This window comes from Myotis brandtii, unplaced genomic scaffold (genome assembly GCF_000412655.1).
Source record: "Myotis brandtii unplaced genomic scaffold, ASM41265v1 scaffold916, whole genome shotgun sequence".
NCBI classification, from domain to species: domain Eukaryota; kingdom Metazoa; phylum Chordata; class Mammalia; order Chiroptera; family Vespertilionidae; genus Myotis; species Myotis brandtii.
Genome location: NW_005371774.1, coordinates 144,098 through 158,074, shown reverse-complemented (window position 1 = coordinate 158,074; position 13,977 = coordinate 144,098). Strand labels below are relative to the sequence as shown.

General features: G+C 38.2%; 1 protein-coding gene across 6 annotated transcripts in view; it reads right to left on the bottom strand.

Annotated features, from left to right (window-relative positions):
- Nucleotides 1–13,977, bottom strand: part of IMMT (inner membrane protein, mitochondrial) — a 50,500-nt gene that overhangs the window by 7,666 nt on the left and 28,857 nt on the right. For all 6 annotated transcript variants that reach the window (XM_005885633.2, XM_014532861.1, XM_005885634.2 and 3 more), the window contains 5 exons: nt 12,276–12,412; nt 6,695–6,798; nt 5,174–5,309; nt 4,520–4,649; nt 440–454 (listed from right to left, as the gene is read on the bottom strand). In XM_005885633.2, coding sequence (XP_005885695.1) covers nt 440–454; nt 4,520–4,649; nt 5,174–5,309; nt 6,695–6,798; nt 12,276–12,412 — 522 coding nt within the window. The remainder of the gene's footprint in view (nt 1–439; nt 455–4,519; nt 4,650–5,173; nt 5,310–6,694; nt 6,799–12,275; nt 12,413–13,977) is intronic.

Sequence of the window (13,977 nt, the reverse complement as noted above, 5' to 3'; positions counted from 1 at the left end):
GTAATACCCTTTGTAAAAAAATAAAAATTAAAAAAAAATAAAATATACTGAAAGTATTTATAATAGGATATAATAGTTGGAATCTGCTTCAAAATAAGCTGTGGAAATAGACAAAACTAGCCATGTGTTGATCACTGGTGAAATTGGGTGATGGGTCCAAAGGAGTTCATTATAGTTTTCTTCTGACTTTTTACTATTTTACAAAATAAAAGCTTAAAACACACACATGCACATACAGGTTTCCAATCACTTGGTGAAACATTTTTGTAGATGAGAGAACATGGATGACAAAAACATCCAAATCAGATTTCTCACATGCAACATAATTCTACTTTATATTATTTAGATGGTTTAGTATAAGAATCATAGGCAAAACAAAAAGACTTCAGTCTTTTAAGATTTAAAAGCCTTGAAACATAAAAGACACATAATTACTCACCTAGGTCAGAAATAGCTATAAAAGAAAAGAAAAACAATTTTTAAAAAAGATATACATATTTCAGCTATTAATCATTAATAATTAAATAGAAATATCCCAAAGGAAACAAGAATGAGGAACAAACAGAAAAAAACATTAATATTGGGAAGCAAAATAAATAGTTTATTTCCTAAAAATTTAAAGGACTGTAAAACTATAAATCAAGATGAATTCTAATATCTTAGAAAGAGAAGTTAAAAGGAGTTTTCATTTCTAGGCACTCATCTCTATTTTTGCTAAAGCAATCAATTTAGTGTTTACAGAGAAGCTGTAACTCTCACCTTCCACTGGCATTAGTTCATAAAGTATTTCACGACGACACAGTCCTAACTCTGTTCTCAGTACTAGGCTTCTCCTAACATTTCAAATAATTAAGAAATTAATCTTTCTTCTTTGGAAATCTGAAAACCGTGAGCTCACAAGAAAGTTGCATTTAATCTGTACAAATCACACTGAGAACCACAACCGCCTGCTTCAATGGGGAGGAAGAGAAAACACTGCACAGTTTGGATGACACTCCCCACCGCGGGCACAGGCACTGCTGTGTGAACTCACAATTCACAGCCTGCACCGTCCTCCCGGCCTGTCCTGGCAACAGCGCGCTTCCTGATGGCTCCCCCGCCCTTCCCCCACAGTGGTGTTTATCACTCATTTTGTTATACTTTACATTTGTATGCACCCTTAAACAATATATGGTTTTGTTCCACATGTTCTTAAGCTTCATATAAGTGGTATTCTACTCTATGTATTCTTCTGCAACTCTTTGTTTTTCTTAACATCTACGTTTGAGAGACAGAGTTCTGGTTCATTCGTTTGTACTGCTGTATGTGAGACACACTGAGCTGTTTCCAGTTTTTCTGCTCTTAAAAACAGTGCTGCTAAGAACATTTTCATGACTCTCCTGGCACCCATGTGAGTCTTCTAGATCACATATCTATCTAGAAGTTGAACTGTTGGATCAGGAAGTATTCACAAAATCAACTTCACAAGATACTATAACTTGTGGTTCAACAAATCAATCGCTAGATGACTGCAATGATGTTTTATTCCTATTCATTTGCAATGCCCCTGGCACGCATACTAAGAGGCCCATATCACTCACCCTCAGATTACTCCAGCAGCTTTTAACTAGCTTCCTTGTCCTTAGGCATCCCTCCCTATACCCTCAACCTCATAAAAACGAATTTTACTCCTTATTACAATCACATCACTTCTCAAACACCGGAAAGGCAGAGAGAACAGTGAGGCTAGTGGGTAAGAATGAAATCCTGGCTCTATCTCCAACCTTGGGCAAATTACTTAACCTCTCTGTGTCCCGATTTTCTCATCTAATTTATAAAATGGGCATAACAAAAACACTTACCTTATAGGACTATAATGAAATCTAATTAAGTTGATACCAGTGAAGCAATTAGAACACAGTGCTAGACATAAACTAATGCTCAAGAATGTTAGCTATTATTTTGTATTTGACACTATGCTCAGCTATGGAGAACACAGAAAAGGTATTAGACATGAATATCACCAGAACATTTATAACTTAGGGAAATAAGACTAATAAGAGTAAAATAACTGATAACACAAACCAGTACTAACAAGTTTGGGATAAGTCTTAAATGAGCTCAGATTCCAGAAGCAAGGATATCTTGGCTGCACATTAGAATCACCTGGGAATCTTTTTAAAATCCTGATTTCTGGGCCTCATCCTCTGGAAATTCTGTTTCTTTATTACTAATGTTGTGGCCTCACCCTTTAACAAAGAAACAGAATTTCCGGAGGATGAGGCCCAGAAATCAGGATTTTAAAAAGATTCCCAGGTGATTCTAATGTGCAGCCAAGGTTGAGAATTACTGTATTAAGGGCTGAGATAATCACAGAATACTTCACTATCTCCAGATTACACAAGACTGGAGGAAAACTGTGGCTGTAGGCAAGAAAAAGGAAACTTCACCATAGGCCATTTGTCCCTTTTAAATTTTGTATTATGGGAATATGTAATCTTTTTAAAATTGACCAGCCAGAGTTGCTCAGTGGTTAAGAATTGACCTATGAACCAGGAGGTCATGGTTCGATTCCTGGTCAGGGCATATGCTTAAATTTTGGGCTCGATCCCCAGTGTGGGGCGTGCAGAAGGCAGCTGATTGATGATTCCTTCTCATCGTTGATGTTTTATCTTTCTCCCCCTCTCTGAAATCAATAAAAATATATTTTAAAATAATTAAATTAATAAAACATTAAATGGAGGTTGTGCAAAAAAAAGAAAAATTCAGAGATGGCATTGTAGAGGACTTTCCTTTTGTACATGATACATTTCTTTAATGCCAGGTATTTCAACCTCGTTACTACTAACATTCTGGCCAGCTAATTCTTTGTTGTGAGGGGCTGGGCGGTAGACTGTAGGATATGTAGTAGAATCTCTGGCCTGTACCCACTAGATGCCAGTAGCAACCCCCAATGTGGCAAATAAAAATGTCTTCATCCTTCTGGACTTGCCCGCCTGGTCCCCCAATATTTCAAAATTTAATCCTTTGCGGTCGTATTAAATTTGGACATGGGTGTCGTACTGGTCGGAATTAATTTCCATTGAAAGAGCAGTGATACATAACATGCAAGATTATGAAGGATAAACAAGATTTATTAATTCTTTTTTGGAACTACGTCACTACTAGTAGAATTACTACAAACGTTATCACTTTCTACATCAGAATCAGTATTCAAGGTGCCAAAATAAAACTCTTCATCGTTACTTTCAGATTCGCAGTACACTTTTCGGTAACTTTCTTTTTGCCATTGTGGAGTATTATTTTGAAATATCTTAACAAGCGAGAATGCCTAATTACAGTTAAACGTAATTTGTAAAGCTTTATTTGAAATTCTGCGAAGTATCTCCGAAGCTTGTCGATTTCTTCACTCTCAAAAGGCGACTGACTCGCCACGGTGTTTTGCATGGCAAGTGTGGAACGACCACGTTTGTTTATATTGAGTTTCGATATTTCTGATTTGTCGGGGCAATGTTTTGGTTCGTGACAAGGTCACTTAGACACTTAAGAGCTTTCAGAGAAATTATGAACTGATACATGAATGAATAGAGTTAAGATTCGTACGGTTCCTTGCTGTGGTGGCTGAGAGCAGACATACGACCGGAACGGTAAAAAAGCTTTGGTGGCTGAGATGAGACAAACGACCGCAAAGGGTTAAAAAAAAAAAGTCTTCAGACATTGCCAATGTCCTTTGGGGAAGGTGGGGTAACAAAAATGACTGGGTTGGGAGCAACTGCTTTAATGTTTCATGTTTTACAATGGGCATTTTCAAAATCAGCAAAAGAATTTTTAAAAAGTTAAAAACTTCATTCATACAACTTAACAAAAAGAAGATAAACAATCCAATCAAAAAATGGGCTAAGGACCTAAGTAGACACTTTCAAGTACCAAAGGTATTGAATAATTTTACATATATATAATATTCAAACAGAATCAAGGTTACAATATCACTCTCATTCACTTGGATATCAATAAAAAAACAAAACAAAACTTTTTTTTTTGACTAGCAGAGACCAGATTGGGTTATGGAATCAAACACTGACTAGACCAGGGGTGGAACTTTTTGATGACTCGAGGGCCACAATGGGTTCTTAAACTGGACCGGAGGGCCGGAACAAAAGCATGGATGGAGTGTTTGTGTGAACTAATATAAATTCAAAGTAAACATCATTACATAAAAGGGTACGGGTTTTTTTTTTTTTTTTTTAGTTTTATCCATTTATTCATTTCAAATGGGCCGAATCCGGCCCGCGGGCCGTAGTTTGCCCACGGCTGGGCTAGACCTTATGTTCACTATGGCTAAAACCATGGGAGTACTATCACAGTGTGTTACCTGTCACACCAGTGACTGAAATAAAATGTTGGAAACACTGTACTGTATGCCAAATGAGATATGCATGTCAGAGGGGTTTGGACTAGATGAATGGAGTTGAAGTCAGTTTAGTCTATCTGTTGTTTAAAAATGAAAAAAGAAAAGTGCCAACACTTCAGTTAGACTTACTCATTCCTTTCCACCCTGGCGTGACTTCTGGAGTAATACTGTCCAATTCTCGCTTAAAGTCATCCCGGGCTTGGACCACAAGCTCATGATACTGAGACACAACCTTAGCCTCAGACTGAGCTGCTTCAACCTAAACAAACACAAGGGTTACGTGGTTAAAGTGACAAATACATGTTCTAAAAAACAGAAGTTATTTTCATCTATTTCTTTACATGTGGTTGGGAATACATACACAATATAGAGAGAAACCTAAAGCTGAGGAAAAGAAAATAAGCTGTGTCTTTGTTTCCTTCTAATTCTATTCCAACACCTCGGGCAAGCCCTCTCCCAGCCTACGCCCGTGTATCTCTTTCTCGGGCTCACAGGAAACTACCCACAGATCACAGGTGCAGACCGAAGTTCTGCTACAATGGAAGTTTTCTTAAGTGGTAACAACCATAACCAAAAATGTTACCTATTATAAAAAATAACAATACTGAACAATCCACTTTGTGTCCAACTCAAGTTTGTAAAATTTGTAACAACTTATATTCTTTGCAGGGGAAAAGGGACAGATATGGTAAGAATTTATTATTTTCCTGAATTTTTAAAATCTTTTGTCTAAAGGATATTATTTAAAAGTAAAAAATACTTATAAACGACCTAAAACCCCACCTTTTGGACCACATTATCCAGATCAACTATCAGGTTGTGAAGTTTTCCCTCTGCAGCAGTTATATGAGGTTTGGCCCCAGCAACCTCTTTTTTCTTTGCATTTTCAATTACACTTTTCATCTTCTCCAACTGTTCTCTGAAAACCAATAAAACAAAACAAAGATTTAGTATTATTCCTTGTCAACTTTTTTAAAGAGTTTAAATACAACATTCAATTGTTTTAAAGTTTTTGAAAAAAAAAAAATTACTCAATGCCTTCTCAGTCAGTAGACAGAGAAGCTGTCCTTGCCAACAACTGAAAACACCTCGGTCAGAAGCTAGACTTCCCAGAGGGACCCAGAGAAGTGGCCTGGTGCACAGGAAAGACGGAGGCCGCCAAACAGGAGACCTGGATTCTGCTCCAGGTCAGCCTCTCCTCTGCTGCGCACACTTGCATGAACAGGGATCAGAGGCAATTCCTAAGTACCTGGCACAGTGCCTGCCACATGAAGACCACTCCAAATGGCGGCTTTTGCAAGGATTAGGCTGACTCCTCTGTCAATGAGACAGTGTAAAGAAGGAAAAGCAAGGGAGGAGGCCAAAGAGCTCAATGAGCAAATAGCCAGTGTCGGGGAGCCCTCACTATTCAGAACGTTTCACAGGCCAGAAGGACTGTGGTCTGCCCACCACAAAACATAGACCCAGAGCCCTGATTCATGGTCCAGAGCAGCGGTGGGGAACCTTTTTCTGCCAAGGGCCTTTTAGTTACTTTATAACATCATTTGCGGGCCATACAAAATGATCAACTTTAAAATTAGCCTGCTATATTTGGTCAAACATCTCATTAACTCACCCCTAATGCCTGGGCGGGGGCAGACCAAATGATTTCGTAGGCTGGACGTTCCCCACCCCTGGTCTGGAGTAATGTAAGCAAATGTCTTAAATCTCCTAATAGGCATTAAGGAAGACAGCAAAATTTTGAATGACATATAACAATTTCATTATGTTGATGAGAACCTTTATTCAAATGTAAGTAGGTTTCCATTATCACAGGTTGATCTTGTATTTGGTTTGCGTGCTGGATCCTACTTTTAGCCAACCTCCAGAAATCGAGCTCAAGGTAGCATAAAACTAACCCATTATATTTATTTATAACTACTTTGGTAATTAAGGCAAAGAGATTGTGAGATACCCTCTAAATTCTAATAAAACTGCTCAAAATATCCAAGAAAAATCTTGAAATTATGGCAGAAGCTCAGTAAATCTGTGGAGAAGCATCACCTAAGCAATAACCCAAAGAAAAACTGCTTCTCACAGGATCTCTTTTATAGGTTTCTGTCAAATTTTTTGGCCTAATTATATTTCATTCCATCCCTCCTTTTTAAACTTGTGTTCCTAATATCAATACAAATCAAGAACAGGTGGAGAGGGAGGAAAGGGTCTCTCTGCTTCCTCTTTCTGGACAGACAATACAAAGAAAACCCAGCCCAAAGAAAGCCACCAGGCGGCCCTAATTACTTGTTAAAGTCCATGAGTAATTACTTGGCTTTGAGAAGGGCATCGGCAGCCTCATCTACTGCCTTTCTGCGTTCCTTCAGTGCACCTTCCACTGTGCGCCACTGAGCTGACTTCTTCTCACCTGCAATCTAAACAAAAAGTTTTCATTACTAGCTTTATTGGGGCAATTGCTTTGTAAGGTTTATAAATGTCTAATCAGTACGCTGGACACCTGAAACTAATATTGTATGTCAAATGTACTTGGAAAATAAATTAATTTTTAAAAAATAGCCCTAACCGCTTTGGCTCAGTGGATAGAGTGTCGGCCTGCGGACTGAAGGGTCCTGGGTTCGATTCTGGTCAGGAGCATGTACCTTGGTTTCGGGCACATCCCCAGTGGGGGGTGTGGTGGAGGGAGCTGACCGATGTTTCTCTCTCATCAATGTTTCTAACTCTCTATCCCTCTCCCTTCCTCTCTGTAAAAAATCAATAAAATATATTTAAAAAAATATATATAGGGTGGCTCCAAAAAATGTATATACACACTTTGAATAACTATAAAGGCAGTGTTTATTAAATGCATTTCATTTCGCCCCACCGGTGTGGCTCAGTGGCTGAGTGTCGACCTATGAACCGGGAAGTCACAGTTCAATACCTAGTCAGGGCATATGCCCAGGTTCAGGCTCGATCCCCAGTTGTGGGGCATGCAGGAGGCAGTCGATCAGTGATTCTCTCTCATAATTGATGCCTCTCTCTCTTTCTCTCTCTCTCTCTCCCCCTTCCTCTTTGAAATCAATAAAAATGTATTTTTAAAAAAATACATTTCATTTTCAAAACTGAACTATCAGCTGTTAAAATGTGCATACATTTTTGGGGACATTCTATAGAAGGAGCCAAATACCATCAGTGCCAAAAAAAGGTCTGAATTATGTAAACATGAGTAACTGCTATTATTGTCACAGGACAGGCCAACAGGATCAAATACAGAAACAAGTGACATTAAATTAAAAGGTAAAAAGTCACATACAATAATTATCATTATCCAGAGTAGGTACTCTTTTTTGGTTGTTTGGATTTTTTGGTTAATCCTTACCCAAGGGATATTTTTTCCATTGATTTTTAGAAAGAGTGGAAGGGAGGGAGGTTGGGAGGGAGGAGGAAAGCCAGGGATCAAACCAGCAACCGAGGTACATGCCCTTGACCAGGAATCAACCCGAGACCCTTCAGTGTGCAGGCCAAGGCTCTAACCAGTGAGCAACACCAGCCCGGGCCAGAGTAGGCACTCTTAATCTAAGGTTCATGGTGAGGCTCAAAGAAATCCATGAACCATCTCCCATCACCCCGCCCCCAACAAAATTGTAAGACTGTTTCTGTGCATAAGAGCATTTTTATTAGATCCTCAAAAGAAGACACAAAGAAGAAAAAGTTAGTAAGAACAATAACTTTTCATGAATTATGTTTGTTGATTAAATCATTATTCAATGAAGCACTGGTATGTCTACCAAAATCATAATTTAAGGATAAGTAAAAAGTTTATGCATCTGTAGGGTCATTACTACTCCAAAACACTATTCTAAAGCATTGTCCTCTATAATCTGCAAGGTTAAAATCAACTAATGTTAACCCTCCCATGCTGAATTTTATAAAAAGTGAATTATATACATAGATAAATAAAATATATATATAAATAAAAATTTCTCTTGAAAATTCCTTAGGCAGGTCTAACATGGTTTTGTTGCAGCATTAGGAACTGATTGCCACTTTCTCAACTGAGCAGAGTTGCTCATATTTAGGAAACACATTGTACCAAACCCCACTCCCAACCTGTAACACTGTAATCATACTCAGTGCAGCAAGATGCTCACACCATGAGATGCAAGAACCCAGATCACTGAAAGCATGAGTCCAGCACCCATCCTCCCCACATTCTGCATTATATACAGTCAGTGGAATGTTATTTGGAACTGTCTGAACTATTTTAAATGGTTTTTTTTCCTCTCTTTCCTTTTGACAATTGCATATAGTTTAAAGTGAATGTGTTCTGTGTAGATATGAAGCAAAACTACCTTATGGCTTACTCTTTTTTTTCTTTTTTCTTTTTTTATGGCTTATCTTGAAAGTACACTATGCTAGGACCTTGGAGATGAACAGGAACAAACTAAATTATCAGAGAACAAAATACTTTTATCTAGAAAAAAAATAACTGAATTGGTCCAATAATTACATTTCAAAGAGGGCCAAAAAGGGCCACTGCATGGGCCACCGCCCACCCAGAACATGACTGTCATTTCAGTAAGGTGACCGGGGCCATGGATGCCCAACTTATATCCTAGGAAGAAATACAAGTAGTTCTGCCTCTGCAGCCCAAGGCCTGCTGCTTTGGGAGGAGGGCTCAGCAAGAGTCACAGTTCTAGTTTGGGTCATTCAAAACCAATTCTCCACATTACGTTCCCACGGACATCTAATCTAGCATGGTCTCCATTTTAAAGGTACATCTATTGTCAATGGTAAGTTTAGAGAGCCAAGTCCCTTAACCTTGCCACTGGACCACTGTGGGCATCTGAAAAAGTTTCTCAGAATACCATTTTTAAATGCTTAAAATGAAACTCTAAGATTACAAAGGAACTCAATTACATTGAAATATTGTCATAAGAAATGTTTTTTTAAATTTTGTGAAGCAGAAACCAAGATCCAGTGGTAAGACTAATAAATACCCTACCTTAGAAGTAGTGGTGAGCACAGATGATATTGCAAGGGATCTGCCAAGTCCTGTAATGTGATGTGAGAATACCCGTGCTTTCTGCTGGGGACAAAGGTAGGAGCAGTGCTAACCTACTGTGGTTTGTTGCTGATATTCATAATTGAAGGAAAAGGTTTTGAGACTATGGAAAATAAAGATGTTTTTCATCCAAGTTCCTCAAGCCCCTGAACTCTACCCACAGTCCCAACTTCAGGTTTAAGAATCCCAGCTTTTAGAGTCCTGGGAAACGAGGTGCAGCTGGAAAGGGGGCCGCCCCCTCCCTTCATGCAACGCACGTTCGTGGGAAACCTGGTGCTAAACCACTCGTAGACGACCGGCTCTGGGTCGGGGTTTCATACATAGCAGAGCAGTTCCCTCGCTGTGATCTATTGAAAGTCGGTCCTCGACACAACGTTTGTAAAAAGAAAGGAAAGTAAAAAATTTTTAAGAAAAAAACACACAAAAAAACAAAAAAAAAGAAGAAGAATCATCCCAGCTTTTAGAGAAAATATTTGGTACTTCTATCTCTGTATCTCACTTTTTTTGTTTTTATGCTCTATGTAAATTGATGCAAAATGACAAAGCAAATTAATATTATGGTAGGAATAATAAAGCTGATGTTTCAGTGAATTGCCATCTTGCCAAATAAAATATTAAGAAAGGATGCTGGTATATGCATGGCCCATGGACACAGACAATGGGATGGTGAGGGCATGGAGGGGGTCGATGAGGGGCAAAGGGGGACATATGTAATACTTTCAACAATAAAGAATTATTTTTAAAAATAAAGTAAAAATAAAAAGAAAGGCCCTAACCGGTGTGGCTCAGTGGATAGAGTGTCGGCCTGCGGACTGAAGGGTCCCAGGTTCGATTCCGGTCAAGGAATCAGTTGCAGGCACATCCCCAGGAGGGGGTGTGCAGGAGGCAGCTGATTGATGCTTCTCTCTCATCGATGTTTCTAACTCTCTATCCCTCTCCCTTCCTCTCTGTTAAAAAATCAATAAAATATATTTTTAAAGATAGATAGATAGATAGATAAATAAATAAATAAATAAATAAATAGAAAAAGAAAGGATGCTGGGTTGGACAATAGCAGTATCTTGTCATGTATATCAAATTTTCCAAGACTCTATAGTATGCTGTTAGAACCACCTGGTATTGCATTAACAGAATCTTTTATAATGAACTCAAAAAGGCTTATAAATCATGTAAGTGTTAATGATATCCTGGAGGCCAAAATGTGTTTCCCTTTGTTGAAGGTATTTCTATTTCTAGATGACCAAAGATAAGCTGCCCTGTGAAACAGACACCAGACTCCCCTGCCATCAAGCCAACTCTGTTTCCAAACACTGCTCTGGTGAAGTAATACACTGTATTATGGAGCCCACATGCACCTGTAGCTTCTTACTAGAAGAAACAGAAGTTGGAATCCATAACATTTCAAAACTTTTGTTCATACCCTTTTCTGATTATTTTGCAATACCAGCTAATACTCCCTAATCTAGTTAACTGCTACTACAAGTTGTTCTTTAGTTGTAAAATCTGGACTGCAATGGATTTCATACTCTCTATCCTCATGCCCTACACATTATTCGATCACTAGGAAGAGGAAATACCCTCTTATGTAGCCTTCCACCCAAGTAGTACCATGGCTATTTACAGTTTCTAACCAGTGTTCTTCTGAAAGATATTGGCCCACCTGAGTTTGAAACCAACTTCCTGATATGTAACTTCTAGCTTTCCCATACCTGCTTGTATAACGAGCATATTAAATATTCTGCATGGTTTCCACTTTCCTGACTGAACTCTGACTGAAATTTTTTTTTCTTGGACTTTGAATAAAACAAAATTTTCTTTAAGTTTTCAAAGGTTATAGTTTCTATTTATGTCAAAGGTCTAATTTAACTCTTTTGTGATGTATGTACATATGACTAAAACAATGTAAAGGGTATTTAAATTTTTTAAAAACTATAGTTATGGTGAAAAAGTAACTTTACTGATTATGCATGATCCTCCTGATCCATGAGATTTATAGTTAAAGTATTTTATTATTTATACATTGAATGCGGGAAACGTATTTATACGTTTTACGTTGACTGGGAGTAAGTAGAGCTCGGGACACGTATTAATACGTTTTTTTTATAGACTAGTGGTAGAACGAGGGTAACGTATAAATACGTAAACGAAAGTTATCGTAATTTTACTGAACGTTGCCATTTGCGCAAAAAATTAGCAAAAATGGCCCGCGCCACGTGCCACCTGTTAGTGCGTGATGAAAACTACCCGCATACAATGTGTTTAAATGACTTGGTATCCAGATATATTTTTATGTACTAAATAACTGAATGTAATGATAAAGGAAACTTATTGAGTTCCAGTATTACATTTTAAATCAATGTACTTTATCCTTTAACATGTTAAATATAAGTTAAATAATCAGCATAAGCATGTAAAATAACTGGTGTTTTAGGGTACATGGGATCTCCCTGTATTACTTCTTATAACTGCATGTCAATCTAAAAGTATCTCAAAACAAAAAGGTTATTTTTTAAAATTGGCTATTTTAAAGCAAAAAATAGAAAGCAAACAACAAATACAATGAAGCACTATTAAGATATGAAAGCAAATCTGAACTAACTTGTGTACCATATCATTGTTGTGAGATAAAACACCACATAAAAATTCGTTAGAGAACATTTAAAGGTCTTTCTTATTCCTTTGTGTTGTTTTTTTAAAAGACAACTACTTTAGATTACTTTTGCTTAGTGAACTACTTTAGATTACTTTTGCTTAGTGAACTACTTTAGATTACTTTTGCTTAGTGAGAGAAAGCCTCTGCTAGGAGGAAGGCATCAGTTTCTTAAGCACCTCAGGTCTTTGGCTCACCTCAGAATTGTCCATGGCTGCTTTCAGAATGTTGGAGTGGGCGTTGACGGCCTGGACTGCAGCGTTCTGAGCTACAACAGCCTGCTGAGTGATGTGCGCAGTTTGGCTCAGAGCATCTTCTAAGCTCTTGGCTAGAGCTAAAGTAAAAAGAACAGTTAAAAAAAAAATAGATTCCCCCCCACATATGACTTTATTTTAAACTTTCACTCTTCTACTGAGTTTTCCATTGTAATTCTCCCAAAATGTAAAAAAAAACAGAAAAAACGTAATTAGTAATTATTGACTTTGGATGATAGATTTGTGGGGATTCATTATACTATTTTTATTGTTATGTACACCTAAAATTTTTTCAAAATAAAAAGTGTTTGGGGGTTATTTTAAGAAAAAAAATGCTTAAAGAAGGCTAGCATTTATTTCAAATGGGAGGGACAAGATTTAGGGCACTATAGTCCCTTTCACCTATCAGAAGCTGTAAGTTCGGCATAACCACTGGCATATTTTTTTTAAATATATTTTTATTGATTTCAGAGAGGAAGGAAGAGGGAGAGAGAGATAGAAACATCCATGATGAGAGAGAATCATGGATCGGCTGCCTCCTGCAAGTCCCCCACTGGGGATTGAGTCCACAAACCGGGCATGTGCCCTTGACCAGAATCCAACCTGGGACCTTTCGGTCCCCAGGCCGATGCTCTATCCACTGAGCCAAACCGGCTAGGGTGGCACTTTTCATTTTAAATAATCATATAGAACCACAGGGAAAAAAAGTAATAAAATTTAAAAAAAAAAAGAGGTAACCATTTTCATCTCCTCAGCAGGAAGGGACACTCACAGTAAATTATTTCTATCACCAAGATATATGATAACAGCCCTAACCGGTTCGGCTCAGTGGATAGAGCGTCGGCCTGCGGACTGAAGGGTCCCAGGTTCGATTCTGGTCAAGGGCATGTACCTTGGCTGCGGGCACATCCCCAGTAGGGGGTGTGCAGGAGGCAACTGATCGATGTTTCTTGCTCATGGGTGATTCTAACTCTCTATCCCTCTCCCTTCCTCTCTGTAAAAAATCAATAAAATATTTTTTTAAAAGATATATGATACCAGACAGACAAGAGGGGAAAAAAGACAAGCAAGAAAGCATGCAAACAAAAAAAAAAAGGTAACCTGAAAATGGACAGTGTTTTCCACAAACAACTCAGAAAATAGCAGATACCAGTATTCAAGATAACATTGCTATCTGTTGCTTCAGGAATCAAAAGAAACCTAATTTTTTTGTTTTAAAATAAAGCAAGGAATGATTTTAGATACAATACTAAAGTGAAAAAATGGTCATTTGAAGAAAGAAGGCCAGTGAGAATATGAACTTATCAGATATCAGATGACCAAAAAAAGAAAACTATATTTGGTACCTGAGACAAAAACAAAAGGTGACTTGGGGCAAAAGCAGCATAAGCTAGAGGACAAATGGGACCTGATGAACCACACACAATACCTCTGCGACACAGATAAAAGCTAGCCCTGGCCGGTGTGTCTCAGTGGTCAGGGTGAGTCTATGCACCAAATGGTCATGGGTTGGATTCCCAGTCAAGGGCATGTACCTGGGTACTTGGGTTGCCAGTTAGCTCCCTGCTCCCCCGTTCCTTGCCCACCCCCGTGTCTCCCCTTGGAGGCCAACCAGTCCATGTGTATCTCTCATATCTCTCTCTCT